Raw genomic sequence first — 21,090 nt, 5'->3', positions numbered from 1 at the left:
GGGGGATTTAAAAATCTAGTTAAAGGCTTTTCTAAAAAGATGCGTTTTTAGGCCTTTTTTGAAAGCCTCCTCAGCTGGTTTGGGAGGGCATTCCACAGTCTCGGAGCAGCGGAGCAGAAGGCTCGGTCTCCCATGGTCTTCAGTTTTGTCCTTGGTGGGATGAGGAGGTTTGCCTTTACTGAACGTAGGTTCCTCGTGGAGGTTTGTGGGGTGAGCAATTCCTTGATGTAGGAGGGAGCATTTCCATATATGCACTGATGAGTGAAGAGGGTGATTTTGTAGTCAATCCTGAGTGAGACCGGGAACCAGTGCAGTGATTTGAGGATGGGTGTGATGTGTTCATACTTCCGCACTCTCATCAGGATCCTAGCAGCGGTGTTTTGGATGTATTGCAGCTTCTGGATGTTCTTGCTAGGAATCCCAATGAGAAGTGCGTTACAGTAGTCCAGCCTGGAGGAGACAAAGGCGTGGACAAGCTTTTCAGCATCTGGCAGACTGAGTGTGGGGCGGAGTTTCGCAATATTTATCAGGTGGGAGAAAGAGGTCTTGCATATTTGCTTGATGTGGGCCTCAAAGGTCAGGTGAGGATCCATTTTAACTCCCAGATTGGTAACCGTTGTTGAGAGTGGAATGTTCTGACCGGAGAAGGTGATGCTGGTGATGGCGGATGAACGGACCTGATGTGGAGTGCCAATAAAAATGGTAAAACATTGAAATGATCATCTTCAAACAGCCGGAACACTGAGGACAAGGGGTTGTGCCTTCAAAGTTAAAGTCGTTAATTGTTACTTGGTACTGACAAATTATTAGATGAGATGATTGTGACAGTAGTTGGTCAGAAATAACAGCAGTCATATCAGTATGACCCGCTGTGCTGAAACTGTTTGAATCTGGCGTATGTTTATGTAACCGATGTAATTATCTTCTGTGGTTCAAGAACAATGTATACCTCGTTTAAAAGGATTTTTCAATATATAATATAGTAATGATAATGTATAATATACATACACTCATTTGCAAGCATTCAATCAAACATGCTTAAATAAACTACAGATGACATATTTGTTTTAAGTCTGTCCAGGAGAGGTAGAACTTTTAGATATTGTACCACACAACCATCTAAAATTGTCAAGATAAAGATGAATATATTAATGGAATAAATGGAGAGAGATGGATTACCAATTATTAACCAATTAGTGTTAATCACCTATTTTGGTTTTTAAAAAATAACTTTTACTCCAATAACGTTTATTTATAGAAAAATGTAGATGGTTATACTTTGGTAAAGTATGTACTCTAATTTAATCCCAGGTGTATTTTTTCAAGTTAAAGATAAAAGAAAGTAAAATCCTAATTTCACCGGTTTCATCTTTTAGGGTTTTTTGTTGTTTAAATGTTCCTGTATTTAAAATATTGTATTGGTTTTAACATAAATAACATACAATGCCATAAACATCCAATATGCAGAGGGGAAAATATCATATTGAATAGGGATGCAGAGGTGGAAGAAGTACTCAGATCTTGTACTTTAGTTAAAGTAGAACTACCAGAGTAAAAGTTCTGCATTAAAAATGTTACTCAAGTAAAAATATTGGCATCAAAATATTAAAGTACCAAAAGTAAAAGTACTTATTATGCAAATTGGTCCATTTCCGAATCATATTATATCATATGTTTCGATTATAATTATTGATGCATGCAAGTGTAATCAAACCTGGCAAAGGGGCAGCTAGTTTTAATCACTTTGTACACGTGCAGGGTAGTTTGTGAATTTACTTCAGGTGAAACTAAAGTCTTGTTTAAATGCTGATTATATTTCCCATAATTAATCTAAGTCTAAATAGTAACTAAAGGTTCAAAATAAATGTATGGGAGGAAAAGTACATGATTTCCCTCTGAATTCTACTAGAGTAGAACAAAGTAGCATAAACTGGAAATATTCATGTAAAGTACAAGTATTTCAAAATTGTACTTGAGTAAATGTACTTAGTGACTTCCCACTTCTGCGTATACGTTTTTTATTGTATGCTATGTGCGTTTATCAAAACCTGAAGACTGCCATATGAGGAGCGACAAGGGTTTTTATTGTGAAAATCACATCCGGAAGTCTAAAACGTAACGCTGTGTGGGTTGAATCCATGGATGTATAATAATAATAATAATAATAATAATAATAATAAGTTGAATCTTGAGACACCCATTTCAAGTCCACCCCGCCCCGGCTGCTGGAGTTCATCCCTCTCCTGCAGCCAGATTTGCCAGCCTGGATGCCGGATCACCGCAGATATTCTACCGCAACAGGTAAATCACCAGGAAACAGGAGAGGGTCTCTCTACCGGCCATTCGTTAATAACAAGTACATCGTACAAAATGTTTTCATCTTCGCCTTCTATCAGCCATGTTTACTTGAACAACCTGTCAAAAAAAGTCTACGGGGAGCAGCACTGGACAACATTTATCAGGGAACCGCGTTTGGAAAATGTAGCTTACAGTCCAAGTTAAGTATTCTCATGGCTTGATAATAACTTAAATGCTATGAGGTTTAAACACAGACATATATGCTGTCTTAGCCCTCCTTGTATATTTTGTAATTATATATTAACCGTATTTTACGAACTAATTCACCAACCGGAACCAATGATACAAGGCTTATTTGCAGGACCACTAAAGGAGTTGCACCGGCAGCGTTTTCGGGTAAGAATATCTATCAATCTAACCGTGTTGATGTCGCATACATTTCAAAATGTTCAAAGTTGGGTTCAAACAGAAATGGGTGTTATGCCTGAAAAAGCGCAGGCTGTGGAAGATTTAGATTGGCTGTAAGTCATTCAGGCTTACTTGGCCAAATATACGTCCGTTTTGTGATATCTGTGCACATTGTTTCGACCTGTTAGACATATCGGCAAGCTTAACAGTTGACACAAACCTGATTTATTAAATCATTGCGTTTCAGGCTACCTACTGACGTCCAGGCAGAGTCTATTCCACTTATTATTGGCGGAGGAGATGAGCTTATGGTAGGCCTCCCTCATTATTTCTTATTCAAAATTTGAACACTACAAGTTTGTCTCATTCTCCTTTTTTATTCCCTTTTTCAGGCAACAGAAAATGGTAGTGGTAAAACAGGGGTAAGTACTTGACAGTCACTCAGATTATAATACAACTAACATATTGTACAATATACAGTTTGCATTTAAACATCAGCCCAAGTTGGAAAAGTTAGGTCTTTATTTGTCCAGGGAAGTACTACTATGAGATGACCTGCCATGACCAGGGTCTATGTCGCATTGGGTGGTCCACCAGTCAGGCAGCCCTGGACTTGTGTATGCCCCCTTAATGCTGTACATACAAGATACTCAGTCTATAATAAACTGTCTGACTAGAAAACATATTTAATTTTGTATTCTTTATTTCTTTCCAGGAACTGATAAGTATGAGGTGACGTGCAACAACATTAACCTTTCTGTTGGTCGCTTGTTAGCAGACCCTTCACACGATGGCAGAGCGAATAGGTACAGGCAGGGCCCATAGTGATAGCTAGGGATGGGTATCGTTAAGGTTTTAACGGTAATATTACTTGTATCGATACCGCTTATCGGTCCGGTCTTTTAACGGTACTCTTATTGGTTCTTTTGGAGAAAAAAATATAAGGTGAACTAACTAAACAAATTGTGAACAAAACTAACATTGCTTTTTATTTAAATTAAATACATAATATTTCACATCAAAAGAAACAACGTTTTAACAAATCGTATTAGGCAAGGAAAGGCAAGTTTATTTATATAGCACTTTTCAACACAAGGCAATTCAAAGTGCTTTACAAAAAACGAAAGACATTAAGAAAATGGCATTTAAAATCAGTCATTAAAAATAAAAGCTAATAAAATAAACATAAAAAGAAAAAATACATGGATAAAAGTTAAAGTGCAGTCTAAGATATGAATAGTTCAATTTAAAAGCAGCGACAAAAAGAAAAGTCTTCAGCCTGGATTTAAAAGTAGTAAGAGTTGCAGCGGACCTGCAGGTTTCTGGGAGTTTGTTCCAGATATTTGGAGCATAATAACTGAATGCTGCTTTACCATGTTTAGTTCTGACTCTGGGGACAGAAAGCTGACCAGTCCCTGAAGACCTGAGAGATCTGGATGGTTCATAATTTAGCAGGAGGTCAGAAATGTATTTTGGGCCTAAACCATTCAGTGCTTTATAAACCAGCAGCAGTATTTTGAAATCTATTCTTTGACACACAGGAAGCCAGTGTAAAGACTTCAGAACAGGAGTGATGTGATCCACTTTCTTAGTGTTAGTGAGGACTCAAGCAGCAGCGTTCTGAATCAGCTGCAGCTTTCTAATAGATTTTTTAGTGAGACCTGTGAAGACACCATTGCAGTAGTCCAGTCTACTGAAGATAAAAGCATGGACAAGTTTGTCCAAATCCTGCTGTGACATTAGTCTTTTAATCCTAGATATGTTCTTTAGGTGATAGTAGGCTGATTTAGTAACTGTTTTAATGTGACTGTTGAAACTCAGGTCAGAGTCCATGACTACACCTATATTTCTGGCTTTATCTGTTGTTTTGAACATTGCAGCCTGAAGCTCAGCGCTAACTTTTATACATTCTGACTTGGCTCCAAAAACCATTACCTCAGTTTTATCTTTGTTTAATTGGAGAAAGTTCTGACACATCCAGTCATTGATTTGTTCAATGCACTTACTCAGTGTTTGAATTGGAGCATAGTCTCCTGGTGAAATTGTTACGTAAATGTGTGTGTCATCCGCATAGCTATGGTAACTTATTTTGTTGTTTTTCATTATCCCAGCCAGTGGTAGCATGTGACGTTAAAGAGAAGAGGCCCCAAGATGGAGCCTTGAGGGACCCCACATGTCATATTTGTCAACTCAGATGTGTATTTACTAGGGGTGTAACGGTTCACAAACATTTCGGTTCGGTACGTACCTCGGTTTTTTGGTCACGGTTCGGTTCGGTACGTTTTCGGTACAGCAGAATCTTTTTTCACAAAACATATATATTTTTTTATTATTATTAAACTGTGAATAATGTATTCACTCAAATAAATACAAAATATAATAAAATAAACATTAAGGTGCAGCATTTCGATTGAACTGAAATAATCTGTATTTGAACTTTACTGTACAAGTACTCACAAAACATAAACTATTAGTTTTGGGGTTTTAATTATTATTAAACTGTGAATATTCACTCAAATAAATACAAAATATAATCAAATGAACATTAAGGTGCAGCATTTCGATGAACTGAAATAATCTGTATTTGAACTGTACTGTACTAGTACCTAAGCAGCCAGTTTGACATTAGGACTTGCTTGTCATTGTATTTTCATGTTGTTTAAAGAAAGATGAACTTGTCCACATGGCTGCTGAAAGGGCAGATCTGCTGGCACTAGCAACGTCTCCTGCTGTGGAGAACACCCTCTCGCTAGGGACAGAGGTAGCATACACAGCCAGGTAGCGCTTTGCTAACATGGCAACATAAGGATATTTGGCGTTTGTAATAGCTTTGGTTCGGTCTGAACTCTCTGCGAGTGGTGGAGGCTAAATGCTAGCGGGAGTTGGGTTTGTACTTCAGTCTTTTGGTACCGGTGATATTCACGTTCGGGTGATGCCTTTTCAAGAGTGTGCAAGTTTGATGTACTGCCAGCCGCGTAACCAATGTTAGTTGAACAATGCCGACAAACAGCTTTGGTTCGGTCCGCCTGTCTTTGTCCGTCATCCTTGTATGTAACTGCGAAACCAAAATGTTCCCAAACCGGAGACTTCAATGATGCTGGAGGATTTTCGAGCTCAACTTTATCTGCGTTCGCCATTAATTTTCGACAGTTCCTCAAATTACCGACTAAATTTGAACGCATCCCTCTGACCAGCTCTCATAGCATGCCCTCTCATCCAATGGAATGACTTGCTCGCTCTATGACGCGATGAGCCCAATGTGAGGAAATTACTCTGAATGCTGCGACGCAGCACCTGAGATTACTTCCAAGAAGTTGTTCACGTTCTCAATTTTTTACGTTTAACGTTATATTCGTTCGGTACACTTCGGTACACACGTGTACCGAACCGAAGGGCCCGTACCGAATAATTTCGGTACGTGTACCGTTACACCCCCAGTGATGTACCTGAACGCGTTCAATGAACGATCGTTCATGAACGCGTTCATATTTTGGGCGAACGTGAACTGAACGTACTGTATTTCCGCTCGTTGAACGTAATTGAGAACGCGTTCATTCTCAGCGCTGTATAACGGCGTTCAAAAGTGCGTTCATTCTCAGCACTGTATTATAACGGCGTTCAAAAGTGTGCCAGATTGCATATGCCTTTCAGCCGAAAACCCAGTTAAAACACACCGTAAACAGGCTTCAAAATAATGCGGAAAACCACCCAATCTGGCAACAGCAAGCTGCCTGTGACGCGTACGCGCCTGTCACCCCTGGCTGTCGCACTAAAATATAAATATACTAAATATATCAGACTCCTCACAACAAACAATGTGGAACCGCGGAACCGGCGAGCATTGAATGAATGAATGAATTAGTATGGACGAAGCCGAGAGCAGCTGCAGCAGCACTCGCTCAGAGTGAGACTCTACGGCAGGGGTGGGGAACCTCCGAGTCCGGCCTCCGGCCGTATACGGCCCGCGAGACAATTTGGTACGGCCCTCGAGGTAATTTATAAACACACGCAAAAAATAAAAAAATGAAAGAAATCTAGACCGCAAAAAAATTAAACAAGCGAGTACCTGTTTTTCCTGGCCAAGGTCAGGGTCCTTGAACACAACACGAGCCTAACGTGTCATCACGTGGTATATGTCTCGACTGACAGGGGTGCAGTTCTGACGGAGAGCACCAGAACGCCACTCCAGCACTTCAGAAATTGCAGTACCGATAAGTCCATACACATGCCGCAGTTTCTGCGTGTCTGTGTCTTTAGTTGAAAGCCCAGTGGCGATCTGCTCATCTGTCATACTGATCAGACAGTCAATAACTGTGTTGTTATCATTAGCATCTGGTTAGCTAGCTATGCTAACGAATATAAGAAGCTTTGTCTACAACCAGTGAGGTAAAGGCACATCTTTATATGATCATTATAAAAAAAATAAGAGAATAAAGTAAACAGGTATAAAATACTATATGACAGTTATTAATAAAGAAGAATACAGTTTCAAAGGGGAGTGATTTGTCAAATATCCATACATTAAAAGAAAATCTGCTTACAGTTGTGTTTGGGTGTTGAGAGATGTGTCCATAGATCTCCTAATGTTGCTCTCAAAGTGCAACAAATCTTGCCAGGGGAGCATGCCCCCCGGACCCCTCTAGAGGAGGTTAGGTCCCCCCCACTTAAATCATGTTCACATCACATGGATAGGAAACTAAATACATGTCCACACATCTTGTGTCCATAAATTATCTTTCTGTTTTGGTGGTCACGCCACACCCTGCACGTGCATGCATACGCGAGTCATGGTGAGATATCTGGATTAAGAGGTTGCTTTTTCTTTGCACAGAATGAAATGAATGGGCTGTGATTTTAGTTTTTTTAAGCAGAGGTCAATAACTTGTACGTCCCTCTGAGGATATTGTAAAAATTGAAATGGCCCATTAACATCCAGGAGACAAATAATAGCTCGCAGCAACGTATTGAAAAAATAACTATGAACTATAAATTAGTTCATTTTTGAAACCATGAACTTTAGTTCAACATTTTGAATTATGAACTATGAACTGAACTAGTTCATTTTAAAATTTGTGAACTGTGAACTGAACTAGTTCATGTAGAAAGTGAACTTTCCCAACACTGTAACACCCCTAGTATTTACCTATCAAAACAAAGTTGTTTCTGTCCTTTAAGTAGGATTCAAACCAATTTAGAACTGTTTCCGAAAGTCCCACCCAGTGTTCCAGTAATATGCGGTGGTCAACAGTGTCAAACGCAGCACTGAGATCTAATAATACTAACACTGAAGTTCTGCCACTGTCTGTGTTTAAGTGGATGTCATAAAAGACCAAGAGCAGTCTCAGTGCTGTGGTTTGGATAAAAGCCTGACTGGAACACATCGAAACAACTATTTAAAGGCAAGAAATTACTCAACTGTTGAAAAACAACTTTTTCAATGATTTTACCTAGAAATGGGAGGTTTGATATGGGCCTGTAATTGTTCATTACTGAAGCATCTAGATTATTCTTTTTTAAGAGCGGTTTAATGACTGCAGTTTTCATGGCCTGTGGAAAAATACCTGAGTGAAGAGATTTGTTTACTATTTGAAGTAGATCTGAGGCCATGCAAGGCAAAACATCTTTGAAAAATCCTGTTGGAATAATATCAAGGCAGCATGAGGAGGACTTCAGAAGTTGTATAATGTCCTCTAGGTTTTTATCATTAATCTGATGGAATTGTGTCATGGTGCTTGAATTGTTATTAGGTGGACACAGAGACCACACATTTGCTGTTCCTGATGCAGAGGCACTGTGCTTGTCTGAATTGTGTCAGTGAAAAAGGAGGCAAAATCATTGCACGCCCTGGTGGATAGAAATTCAGAGGCTACTGCCACTGTTAGTTAGTCTGTCGACGGTAGCAAACAAGGCACGTGCTTTGTTTTTGTTTTTGGTAATGATGTCAGAGAAGAACGATTGTTGTGCGTTTTTCAATTCCAAACTATAAAGGCCAAGTCTCTCTTTATAGATTTCAAAGTGAACCTGGAGATTTGTTTTTCGCCACCTGCGTTCCGCTTTTCGACATTCTCTTTTTTCTGTTTTCACGGTCATGGCCTTTCTCCATGGAGATATTTTCTTGCCAGACACTTCCTTTACCTTAGTTGGAGCAATGGCATCTATAACATTTTTAATTTTTGAATTAAAATGATCTACTAGCTCATTTACTGAGATGTTAGCAGGGGCAAGTGTGGAAGAAAAATTCTGAGTAAACATTTCCCTAGTATTTTCAGTTAAATATCGCTTTGTGGTTACCTCTTTTTGAACATTTGTGTTAACAGAAATAGAGCTCTCAAAGAAAATACAGGAATGTTCAGAGAGTGCAACATCAGTCACCACAACCTTAGAGATATTCAGACCCTTTGAGATCATTAAGTCCAGAGTGTGCCCCTTATTGTGCGTGGGCTCCGTCACATGCTGAGTCAGTCCATAGTTATCAAGAACACAAAACAGTTCTTTAGCCCCTCTGTCCTGGGGGTTGTCAACATGGATGTTAAAATCACCAACAATGACTAGACGGTCAAAGTCAATACACACTATAGACAGCAGTTTGGTAAAATCATCAAAAAAGCTTGCACAGTATTTGGGTGGTCTATAGATATTTAGGAACAGAGCTCGAGAGGAGCATTTCAGCTGAAGGGCCACATATTCAAAAGAATCAAAGTTTCCATACGATGTCTTCCTGCATTGAAGGGAATCATTGAACAGAATAGCAACTCCACCCCCTTTCTTATGCATTCTTTCCTGACTCATACAACTAAAGTTGGGAGGGGTTGATTCGATAAGAACAGCTGCACTGTTATTTTGTTCAATCCAAGTTTCTGTTAAAAACATAAAATCGAGATTGTGCTCAGTGATAAAATCATTGATTACAAATGTTTTTCCTGCCAAAGACCTGACATTTAATAAAGCTAGTTTAAATTCGTTAAACACTATCTAAAAACTAAAAACTATCAGTCAGGTTTTTTGTAACAAGCTGTGGCTGACATGGAATCACTGCTAAATTAGATAAACTCACAAACGTTTGAGCGCTTCCTGTATTTAAGATGATTCACCGCTCTTAATCTATTACCTATCAACACAGATATCGGCAAAGCTACAGGCAGGCAGGGCCCCGGCATGTCCTGGAAAGAGTTGAGAGTGCCATACGCCCTTGAGCCTGGACCCAGCACATATCAGTTTGCAGAGTTTTGTACACACATCCCCATCAGGGGGGGGGTGACGGGCAGTGGAGACTCCTCAGTGTGTCTCATAGGTCTCCCATAATCAGAACATTCCTCAGGCGGGTGCAGTGATACTTCTTCAGGGTTTTCTGCGCGATGTGTTGTGTCTTTCTCCTGTTTTGATTCCTCTTGCCGCTTGTCCTTGGCAGAGGGAACAGATTGATGACGCAGGCAGTTGAATATGTTAGAGATAAACAATTTCACTCCTGACTTGTTCAGGCAAACTCCATTTGCCTTGAAAAGATGTCTGCGGTCCCAGAAAAAGTTAAAATTGTCAATAAAATTGACAGAATGGTCAATACATGCAGTTGAAAGCCAGGTGTTCAGTGCAAACAATCTGCTGAATCTCTCTACTCCTCTTCTGACTGGCGGTAGAGGGCCACTGATGAACACCTCTGCATTTAGAGAGCTGACAGTTTCCAACAAACATTTAAAGTCTTCTTTCAGCACTTCTGACTCTTGTTTCACAACATCATTTGTTCCAATGTGCAGAACCACATTCTTCACAGTCGGATGTTCAGCCCCAATATGCAGGATCTTCTCAGCCAAGTCAGAGACCGTATCCTTGGGAAAACAGAGTACTTTGGTGTTGTTCTTACTACACAGACCTTTTACATCTCTTACAGCAGAGTCACCCACAATCAGAGTTTCAGGCCCAGTCGTTAGCTTTCCCTCTAGCCTTTTACTTTTGGAGTAGCTATTGGTCCTTACCCTGCTGTGTGAAGAGGACAAGTTATCCAGGTCACCAGAAAGAGATCTCCGGCTCTCGGTCAGCGGAGCGTATCTGTTCTGGATTGGCACACTTGGTGGTTTAGGAGGATCTTTTGTACTTCTCCCTTTAGCAGCTGTCCACTGCTGTTTAGGGGTTGAAGAGGCGCTCTTCCTGGGTGATAACAATGCAGGCCAGCCGGTCGCATCACAGATTTCAGAGCTCGGGGCTCTGCCTGTTATCCGTCCTCCCAAATCCCATGGAAATGATTTACTCTTAGGCTTTGCACCCAGAGAGTTCCAGGGAGGACTACCACTTGTAGATTTATTACCCAGTACACAGCCCTCCTGTTCCTTGGAATCCTTGTAGCTGCTAACTAGCTGTGAGTTAGAATGCCCTTTTCCATTATTTTGCAACACTGGTAAAGTGGTGTCATGTAAGACTGAGGTCGTCGTAAAAATGTTGAAATGTGGCTGAAAACCTCCGTCTATTTACAAAGATGAACTGTCCCAGTAATAAGTTAATGTCCAGGAGCCGCTGCTCGAAGTTTTCAGAGAATAAGAATAGGAAAATCAGCATAAAAAGTAAGCAGAGGCAGGAGCAAGCAGAAAAGCGTCTGCACTGTAAGAAAAATTATCTGATGACAGAATTGTAAAGAGAATAACTGAAACAAAATAAATAACTCAGTTACCTCTAATCATTAACCCATGTTTGTATCATTGAGTTAACTCCGTGTGTTGCTGCTAGCATACATAATACCTAACGTGGAAACGTTACTCATGGATGGGGCTACAGAGCAACTAGAAAGACAGTCGAACTCGGTGCATTTCTCCATCTGGATGTGGTGCACTTTTGCTAAATGTTTAGACGAATTGCTCGTATTACCGCTCTTACATGCTAAACTCTTATTGCACTTTAGGCAACGAGCATCGAGACGGGTAAAGTTTAACCCATAGACTGTATATATAAAACTGCAATATTATGTTTGTGCAATAATACATATGACATCTTTTTTACATGTCTCCAGTACCGATAAAAAGACCGCTAACGTTGGAGCTTAACGGTACCACAGTCTTTAATAATACCGGGGCTCGGTATTATCCCTAGTGATAGCCCTATAGTTTAAATCTACTACCCACAAATAAACATATGGACATGGGTTACTATTTTTAAAAACCAGAGCATGCTCCCCCGGTAAGATTTTATATTTTATTTGAGTTAAATGCATCAATCTGGTGCATTTTGAGGGGAAAATAAAGAGACTAGATCTATGGAAACGCCTACAGTGGGGCAAAAAAGTATTTAGTCAGCCACCAATTGTGCAAGTTTTCCCACTTAAAAAGATGAGAGACCTGTAATTTTCATCCTAGGTATACCTCAACTATGAGAGACAAAATGAGAAGAAAGAAAAATCCAGAAAATCACATCATTGTCATGCTGAAAGACCCAGTCACGTTGTCACTCAAAATCTCACGATACATGGCCCCATTCATTCTTTCCTTTACATGGATCAGTCGTCCTGGTCCCTTTGCAGAAAAACAGCCCCAAAGCAGGATGTTTCCACCCCCATGTTTCACAGTAGGTATGGTGTTCTTTGGATGCAACTCAGCATTCTTTCTCCTCCAAACAGGTCTAGTTGAGTTTTTACCAAAAAGTTCTATATTGGTTTCATCTGACCATATGACATTCTCCCAATCCTCTTCTGGATCATCTAAATGCTCTCTAGCAAACTTTAGACGGGCCTGGACATGTACTGGCTTAAGCAGGAGGACACGTCTGGCACTGCAGGATTTGAGTCCCTGGCGGCGTAGTGTGTTATTGATGGTAGCCTTTGTTACTTTGGTCCCAGCTCTCTGCAGGTCATTGACTAGGTCCATCCCGTGTGGTTCTGGGATTTTTGCTCACCGTTCTTGTGATCATTTTGACCCCACGGGGTGAGATCTTGCGTGGAGCCCCAGATCGAGGGAGATTATCAGTGGTCTTGTATGTCTTCCATTTTCTAATAATTTCTCCCACAGTTGATTTCTTCACACCAAGCTGCTTACCTATTGCAGATTCAGTCTTCCCAGCCTGGTGCAGGTCTACAATTTTGTTTCTGGTGTCCTTTGACAACTCTTTGGTCTTGGCCATAGTGGAGTTTGGAGTGTGACTGTTTGAGGTTGTGGACAGGTGTCTTTTATACTGATAACGAGTTCAAACAGGTGCCATTAATACAGTTAACGAGTGGAGGACAGAGGAGGCTCTTAAAGAAGAAGTTACAGGTCTGTGAGAGCCAGAAATCTTGTTTGTTTGTAGGTGACTAAATACTTATTTTACCGATGAATTTACCAATTAATTTATTAAAAATCCTACAATGTGATTTCCTGGATTCTTTCCCCGATCAATCAATTTAGCGAAAATTATGGCTATTAAAAAGTATTAAACGGCATTTTCCAAGGTATTAAGAAGGTCCACAGCAACGACAACATGAAACACCCTTTAATGTACTGAAACAACATGTCGGGAAACCCCCTCAAGGTGGCCCCATGCATAGCGTGCCATAAAATGCTGCTTCTTATTTTATGTTTCGTTGCCTTGCTCCGCTCTGTGGGGGGGGGGTTGTTATCTGCTGGTGGACTACCTGAGAGATATACAGCAGGAGAACACGCCGTCCACCGCGGAGAATAAACAGAAGGGCAACCATGACAACCATGCTCTGGGGTCTTCTTCGCTGCTTTTGGTGTATTTTGTGGCGGCAGCAGCGCCACTTACAGGCCTGGCATATGCACTACAGCGAATGCGTGTGAATGCGTTTTACTGTATGCGTCCTCGTGGGGCCGGGGTCTAAGCCAAACTATATCCGGTCACAGAGATCTGCTATTTTAAAGTAAGGTCAACACATATCGACCCTAAATATAGATATTAAGAACGAGAAAAGTCTTAACATATATATCGTTTTTTGTAAACATATGACAAATGTGTGAGGGTGATGACGTCAGAGCATCGTCCTATGTGCCGGGCTTAGCCCTGGACAGCCCCAGCCCAATGTAACCCCTGGGTATTTATGAGGGAGCTCCTATATGCCATTACCCCGCTGAAGCTCACCAAAGTTTAATATATTTCATAGTTCAAAGTTTTGTCAATTGTTTTGTTTATTGGTCAAATAATGGTTTCTGAGGAGTTTTACTGGAATGAAAGAGCACAGAGTACAGAAGCAACAAAGCAGCATACTGCATTAAACCTGACCTTCACAGAGAGGTTGAAGTTCATGTGGAGAGGAGGCTTCAGTAGTCTGTCTGCACTCTGTTTAGTTGTGCTATCTTACAATCAATATAGTAAATGTGAGGTAAAGTGTGTCGCCAATGTAACCGGTTAGAACTCGAAGTTGCGATGAAGTCTTAAAATGTATGGAAAGGGTCTTAAAAAAGGTCTTAAAAGGTATTACATTTGACTTCAGGATTCCTGCATATACCCTGTGTATACATTTCAATAATCATAAAATCATTTCCATAACCAATAACATACCATTTCCAATATGAAAAACACTGAAACTTGTTTATTTATTTATTTTTGGTTCATTCATAGTTGTGAGTGTGTCTGTGCTCCTGAATCAGCCTCTCCTGTTTCCCTCCTCTCCTCCCTTCTCCTCTTTGAGGCAGCAGCAAAGGCTAGTTTTAGCTCTCAACAAGTTTTAAAAGTGTATCTTACCTTTTTTCACCTAGTTAACTTCTTTTTTTATTTTATTCATGCATATTTGACTAATCACTACCCCCTCAAATGGAAATATATGTTTACATAAATGGTGACCAAACCGTTTGAGACCCACAGAGAACTTAGACTAAGTTAACTATCTAAACACTCAGAGAGTCCTTTACCTCACCTGAGCTGAGGTTATCCAGAGCTTGACTGACACACAGAGACCAATCAAGGGTTTTGATTTATGATCTGTATGACAGTGGCCATGTCGGCAGGCCACATCATGTAGACAGCCAGTCACCCTGTGTGAGGCAGGCCACTTAACAGGCCAGGCCATCGGGAAACCCCCCGGTCCTCCCGATGGCCAGTCCGGGCCTGGTTACAGGAGGCGTAGAGCGAGAGATCATTGTCCACAAGTTAATTGATCGCAGATGGAGTTGTGGTCGTGGATGGATAAAAAAATATATATATATCTAAATGGGTCGCGAAATATACTTCGGGCGGCCGTTAATATACTTGGGCGGCTGTTAATATACCTGAGCGGCCCGCCCAAATAAAGTCTATGTGTGGGAAACCCTGGTGCGGTCCTAGTAGTTATCATTCATATTATTATCATTAACTAATTGGAACACTATAGCAATGTTTCTCATGTTTCTTGTCTTCTTCTCTTCAGGTAATGACCTGGGTGTGGCTTTTGAGATCCCTCAACAATTGAAGAGTCAGCCCTTCTTTGCCTCCTGCGTTCTAAAGGTATCACATCAAAGTAATGCTGGATTAAAAAAACTAACAGGTGCCAGTTTTACACCATACAAATGGCTCTCTTTCTTATCTGTGTTCAAGAATGCAGAGCTGAAGTTCAACTCTGGAGGAGAAGACTTTAAAAATGCCCCCAAGAGTGGGTTTGTTGCCATGGACCAGGCGCCACGCAGTCAAATCTACCCAGGCAGGTGTTTGGATACCACCTTATTTCATATGCAGAAAGAACAGATACGAAATGTAACTGAGATGACTATCATACACCTTAACCAGAGACAATTTAGATAAAACAATCGTTAGTTTCTGTTAGGAAAAAATCACTCGACACCAGGTTGAGAATCAATAATCAGGTACTAATTTATTCTTGCAAGAAGGAGCAGAGTTAAATCACATACAAAGGATATGGTTTAACTCACACACATGGGGTATGTTGCTCAACGGAGCAGCAAAAAACATCTGGCTTATATAGTTCAAAACACGGCGATAAATAACAACAAAGTCATAAATCGAGGTGGCACTATTATCAGCCGCGGGTGTCGGAATATCAGCCGCGGGTGTCGGAAAGTCGGGTCATCTGCGATGGGTCATCTGTGACGTCTTCTGGAATTAAAATAAGTGAGATATGTAGGAGACAACAAGTATGTGCCTGTCTCCTCATAAAGATCAACAACCTGAAATGCCCTGCCTCCTCCTATCATAAAGAGGCAGCTGCAAGGTCGTACACAGTTCAGAATCACACATGATATCAGTGCATTAAAACAAACCCAAAGAGGAGACAACAGTATTTTCTCCAACAGTTTCACAATAAAAGCCTTCTTTCGTTAGACATTTTTAAATCATATTACCAGAGCGGTCATTTTACCATTGCTAATGTAACTGATATATTCCTGCATTGATTAGCCCTCTTTTCTCTGTTTGTGCAGGCAATGCCAAAGTGAGTCAGGTGAAAGCAACATCCAATTCACCCAAAGCCCTGATCATCGAGCCATCTAAAGAGTTGGCCGAACAAACCCTCAACGATGTCATTTAATGTGCGAAATACGTGGATAACCCCAATTTCAGGTATGACTTTAGTGAGGTATTAACAACACTGGATTTCACAAACATCGGAAAACCATTTCCTGTGTAGTACTTATGCTGAGCCATATCTAAAAATATACGTTCTGCATATTTAACAGTGTTATACTTTTTATATTTCCCTTTATTATCTTTTATAGATGTATAGAAAATACCCCAAAATTGCTTTGACAGTCACTTAGATGAAATGTTGGGGTATTTTCTGAAAATGTTTTATATGTGAGGTGCAGAAGAATTAAAAGAATATGTTAACGATGCTTGTTTGTGCTCACCAGCTGTGGTCAGAAGCCATCAAGATACTAAAGGGCGAGTACACAGTGAGGGCCATCAAAGAGCACAAGATGGACCAGGCCATAATCTTCTGTCGCACCAAGATCAACTGTGACAACATGGAACAGTACTTCATTCAGCAAGGAGGAGGTATACTACTGAGAATGTCAGCCATCACTAGACATACACACACATATAAAATAATAATTACTTCATTCTTAATTAATCAGAATAAACACTCAGTTTTGGTGTCTTTTCTTTAGGTCCGGACAGTAAAAGCCACCAGTTGTCCTGCGTTTGTCTCCGTGGTGATCGTAAGCCCAATGAGCGTAAGACTAACTTGGAGCGTTGCAAGGTAAAACAACAAGAACTTCATGATACCTTTTTTATGGATGACAACCAGTCTATTTGTGTTGTAAGATCTTCTTGTGTTTACATAAAAAATAAGTGAGGCTGTTGATCTGCACAGATGTAGCTGCCAGAGGAATTGACGTCCACGGAGTTCCGTATGATAAATATTACATTACATTACATGTCACTTAGACGTTAGACGCTTTTTTCCAAAGCGACTTACATACTCAATACTGTGGGCAATCCCCACAGGAGCAATTTGGAGTGAAGTGTCTTGCCCAGGGACACAACGACATGCTGACTGCAGCGGGGTTTGAACCTGTGACCCCCTGAACCGAACACCTACGGACAACCCACTACGCCACACGCCTCCCGTTATATTTCAGATCTTCAAATTAAAACGGACCAAGGGTCATCACAAAATCATAAATGTTTTTATATAAGACCGCTCTCTTCATCTTTCTCCAATGATTAATATCACCCTGCCAGATAAGAAGCAGAACTACGTCCATCGTATCGGCAGAGTCGGAAGAGCTGAGAAAGGTAAGCGCTGACAACCTGAGACTAACTGAGTTTGTGTATTTTGGCTGAAGAGGAGATACAATTATTATTTTCCTCTGTCACCATATTAGTTTTGTTTGTAAATTCACACAATATACATTTTTAAAATGTCTCATTACACTATGATTTAACTGAAAATAATTACATTTTAGTTTAGTTTTGCTTTTAACTTGCATAATGGGACTGGCCATTTCCTTGGTTGCTATGGAAAAGGAGAAGGTAGAAGAGATACAGAAATATGCTAATTCATTTTAATTACAGGTAACTTTTAAAAGAAGTTCAAATTAAATGTTTTCTTCATATGTGCAGGTGTGGTACCACGTTTGTACGAACAGAGGCAGAGGCTGCTACAACACGCAACTGAAGGAGAACGGAGGTTGCACCATCTGGTACAAAGAGAAAGAGGTGAACAAAGATGCAGAAACAAAATGAATTCTGTTCTCCACCATCAACCGCCTACTCCGCCCCCCAGCCCTCAGGGGCTGCCGATCTGTGCTCCAAATTCCTCTACTTCTTCCAGGCAAAAGTCGAGGCCATCCATCAGCAGCTCCTGGCGCCTGGCCCTCCCCCCCTACCTGCACCTCAGCCACCTGGTAACGCACCTCCAGTGCCGCGCCTCTCCCACTCCAACCTCTCCTCCTTCTCCCTTGTGGATGCTCTCCAAGTGGCCAAACTTGTCAGTTCGGCCAAGACCTCCACCTGCTCCCTGGACCCCATGCCCACAGCCCTGGTCAAGGACTGCCTACCCACCCTCTGTCCCTACATGGTGGTCATCATTAACGCTTCTCTGGCTCCTGGTATAATCCCCACCAGCTTCAAAATGGCTTCAGTCACCCCCATACTCAAAAAACCAACCAACTCCATCTATACATGTCCAACCATCAGCTCTATGAGCCCTTCCAATCCAGCTTCAGACAGCAACACAGCACTGAGACCGCCCTCATTAAGATCACCAACGATCTCCTCATTTGCTGCTGACTCTGGCCGCCTCAGCATCCTCATCCTCTTGGACCTCTCTGCAGCGTTTGACACCATCTCTCACATCCTCCTCACCCGCCTCTCAGACCTCCTAGGTATCACTGGCACAGCGCTGTCTTGGTTCACATCCTACCTCCATAACAGGAAACAGTTTGTCGCCATCAATGGCTCTAATTCACCCCCGGCCCCAGTCCACCACGGTGTACCCCAGGGCTCTGTGCTTGGCCCCCTCCTGTTCACCATTTACATGCTCCCCCTCGGCCAGATCATCCGACATCATGGACTCAATTTCCACTGTTACGCCGATGATACCCAACTGTATCTCAGCACCGCTCCATCCTCCCAGCTCCCCCCTCAGTCTCATCAACTGCCTGTATGACATCAAAGCATGGATGTCATGCAACTATCTCAAACTAAACAGCAGGAAAACAGAACTCATGGTTTTGGCACCCAAGGCGCTGCTCCAGAAGGTTGGTGACTTCATCCTTTTCATGTGGAACTACTTGAGCAGGTCTCCCCTGGAAGAGAGATCAATGATCTCAATGGGATTTTATCTGTATAAATAATGGTTTGAAATGAAATGAAAATCCTCGAGGTTGACGGCTGCTCCATCTCCCCATCTCCTGAAGCCCGCAACCTCGACTCCACCCTCTCCTTCCACTCTCACATCAAGTCTGTGACCAAATCGGCCTTTTTCCATCTAAGGAACATTGCAAGACTCCGACCGTCACTCTCGGAGTCGGTTGCCGAAACCCTAGTCCATGCGTTTGTCACCTCCCGCTTGGACTACTGCAATGGTCTCCTGTTTGGGGTTCCCAACAAAACCCTGGACAGGCTCCAGTATGTCCAAAACTGTGCTGCTAGGGTACTGACAAATACAAAGCCATGGCAGCACATCACTCCCACCCTCATCCACCTCCACTGGTTGCCGGTCAAGTCCTGCATATCATTCAAAATCCTCCTCCTTACCTACAAGTCCCTCCATGCCCATGCCCCCAGTACCTATCGGACATCCTTCACCCACATGCCCACCCTGGAACCTGTGATCTTCAGACTCTGGCCTGCTTACCACCCCCCGCACCAAACTGTGAACCTTCGGGGACAGAGCCTTCAGCGTGGCAGCCCCCACCCTCTGGAACGCTCTCCCTGCGGAGATCCGCAACATCCCCACGCTTGACGCCTTCCAAAGGGCCCTCAAGACCCATCTGTTCACCAAGGCCTTTGGCCCCTAATCTATTTGTTGTTTTTGTCTGTCTGACTGGTTGTCTGATTGCCTTTTGTTATGTATGTTTTGCCCTGTTCTTCCTTGTAAAGCGACCTTCGGTCCCATGAAAGGCGCTATATAAATCTAAGCTATTATTATTAAATTAAGCCAAGGCAGCTAGGAAAATCTGTAATTTGATATACAACTGATTCAGCAGAGGGTTTTTTAAGTGATTTGATAGGAAGCAGATGCAAACATTCAAAGTAAAACTCCTATGAGCAGAAAGGTTTTGCTATAATTTGGAAGCATTGAAAGCTTGACACACACTTTTGACCCTTATGACATAATTCCACACTAACCATTGTGGATTCTCTATTCTACTTGTCTTTTATTCCCTTTCCTCTCTCCACAGCTCCTGTCAGACATTGAGGAGCATCTGAAGTGCACCGTCACACAGTGCGAGCCAGACATCAAAGTACCTGTGGATGACTTTGATGGAAAGGTCACCTATGGTCAGCGTAAGGCTTTGGGTGGTATGTTTTAAACTGCTTACAAATTGGCAGTTTTTTTAGCATAATCATTGCATATATTTGCTGGTAACTTTGATAAAGATACATGCACTGCAGTTGTGTTGAGCATGACTAACAAACCTGTTGCCCTTGCCTAGGTGGTAACTACAAGAGTCATGTGGATGCTCTGGCATCAACGGTCCTAGAACTGGCTAACCTTGAGAGGGAAGTCCAATCTTCCTTCCTCCACCTGGGATACATGCCAAACCAGCTTTTCAGAGCCTTCTGAACACGCCCCAACTAGCACTAAAACTGTACAGATTAAAGAAATGCTCCAACTGGAAACAGAATCTTTATGATACAACGCAGTAGTGTGCAGTTATTTCTCAAGTTTTTTTTTCCCACCCAGAATTATGAACATAACATAATAAAAGTTAAATAAAATTATACTATTTCACTCGGTATGCCAAACTTGTTTCTGGCAACTGATACATACACTGATGAAAAATACTTTGTTGGATTGTGTTTTATTTTCTGATTGATGTGGTTGAATGAATGTAAGTTTATTTATGGAGTAATTGGCTAGAAAGTCAATGTATTGAAGTGTCTGGGTGTATTTTTTGTGAAATAAACTGTAATAGCCTGCTCAGTTTGAGTTCAAAAGCAGGCAAGTATCTCCAACAATTATGAACATCTCCTGTTTATTTCATTTATTGAGTCAGTTAATAATTTCTGGTAAATTCATGAGAATAAATAATCTTCACAGAGCAATGTTTATTTTCTGTCTGTTACTGGATTGTTTTACAGCTGTGAGTCAGGCCTCCTTCACAAAGATTGAACAGGCTTCTTTTTTTTTTAACTAAGCACCGTTTCTTGGCTCACCAATCAGCAACCATATATTAGAAAGTAAGAATAAAGAAAGATGTAGAGTTAGACCATAGCACGCTACTTCTACAATATGAGGTTCTGACCTTTGCTGGTAGAACATTTGAGGATCTGGACCTCTTTGAATTATAATTGAATACTCTTGAATTA

The 21,090-nt window shown here is 41.4% G+C and overlaps 1 protein-coding gene across 6 annotated transcripts in view; it reads left to right on the top strand.

Annotated features, from left to right (window-relative positions):
* Positions 1–20,822, top strand: part of LOC117439640 (ATP-dependent RNA helicase DDX1-like) — a 37,002-nt gene extending 16,180 nt beyond the window's left edge. The window contains exons 1-12 of one of the 6 annotated variants that reach the window (XM_071201890.1): positions 2,223–2,301; positions 2,954–3,017; positions 3,099–3,128; positions 15,023–15,099; positions 15,190–15,292; positions 16,029–16,167; positions 16,458–16,602; positions 16,716–16,807; positions 17,293–17,346; positions 17,674–17,769; positions 19,959–20,079; positions 20,214–20,822. In XM_071201890.1, coding sequence (XP_071057991.1) covers positions 16,524–16,602; positions 16,716–16,807; positions 17,293–17,346; positions 17,674–17,769; positions 19,959–20,079; positions 20,214–20,344 — 573 coding nt within the window. In that variant the 5' untranslated portion in view covers positions 2,223–2,301; positions 2,954–3,017; positions 3,099–3,128; ... (2 more) ...; positions 16,029–16,167; positions 16,458–16,523 and the 3' untranslated portion in view covers positions 20,345–20,822. The other 5 variants (XM_071201888.1, XM_071201889.1, XM_071201892.1 and 2 more) reach the window with 5 other exon arrangements.
* Positions 20,823–21,090: the final 268 nt, after the last annotated feature.

The sequence above is a fragment of the Pseudochaenichthys georgianus genome, chromosome 24, assembly GCF_902827115.2.
Source record: "Pseudochaenichthys georgianus chromosome 24, fPseGeo1.2, whole genome shotgun sequence".
In the NCBI taxonomy this organism is placed as follows: Eukaryota; Metazoa; Chordata; class Actinopteri; order Perciformes; family Channichthyidae; genus Pseudochaenichthys; species Pseudochaenichthys georgianus.
This window is presented reverse-complemented; position numbering and strand designations above follow the sequence as displayed.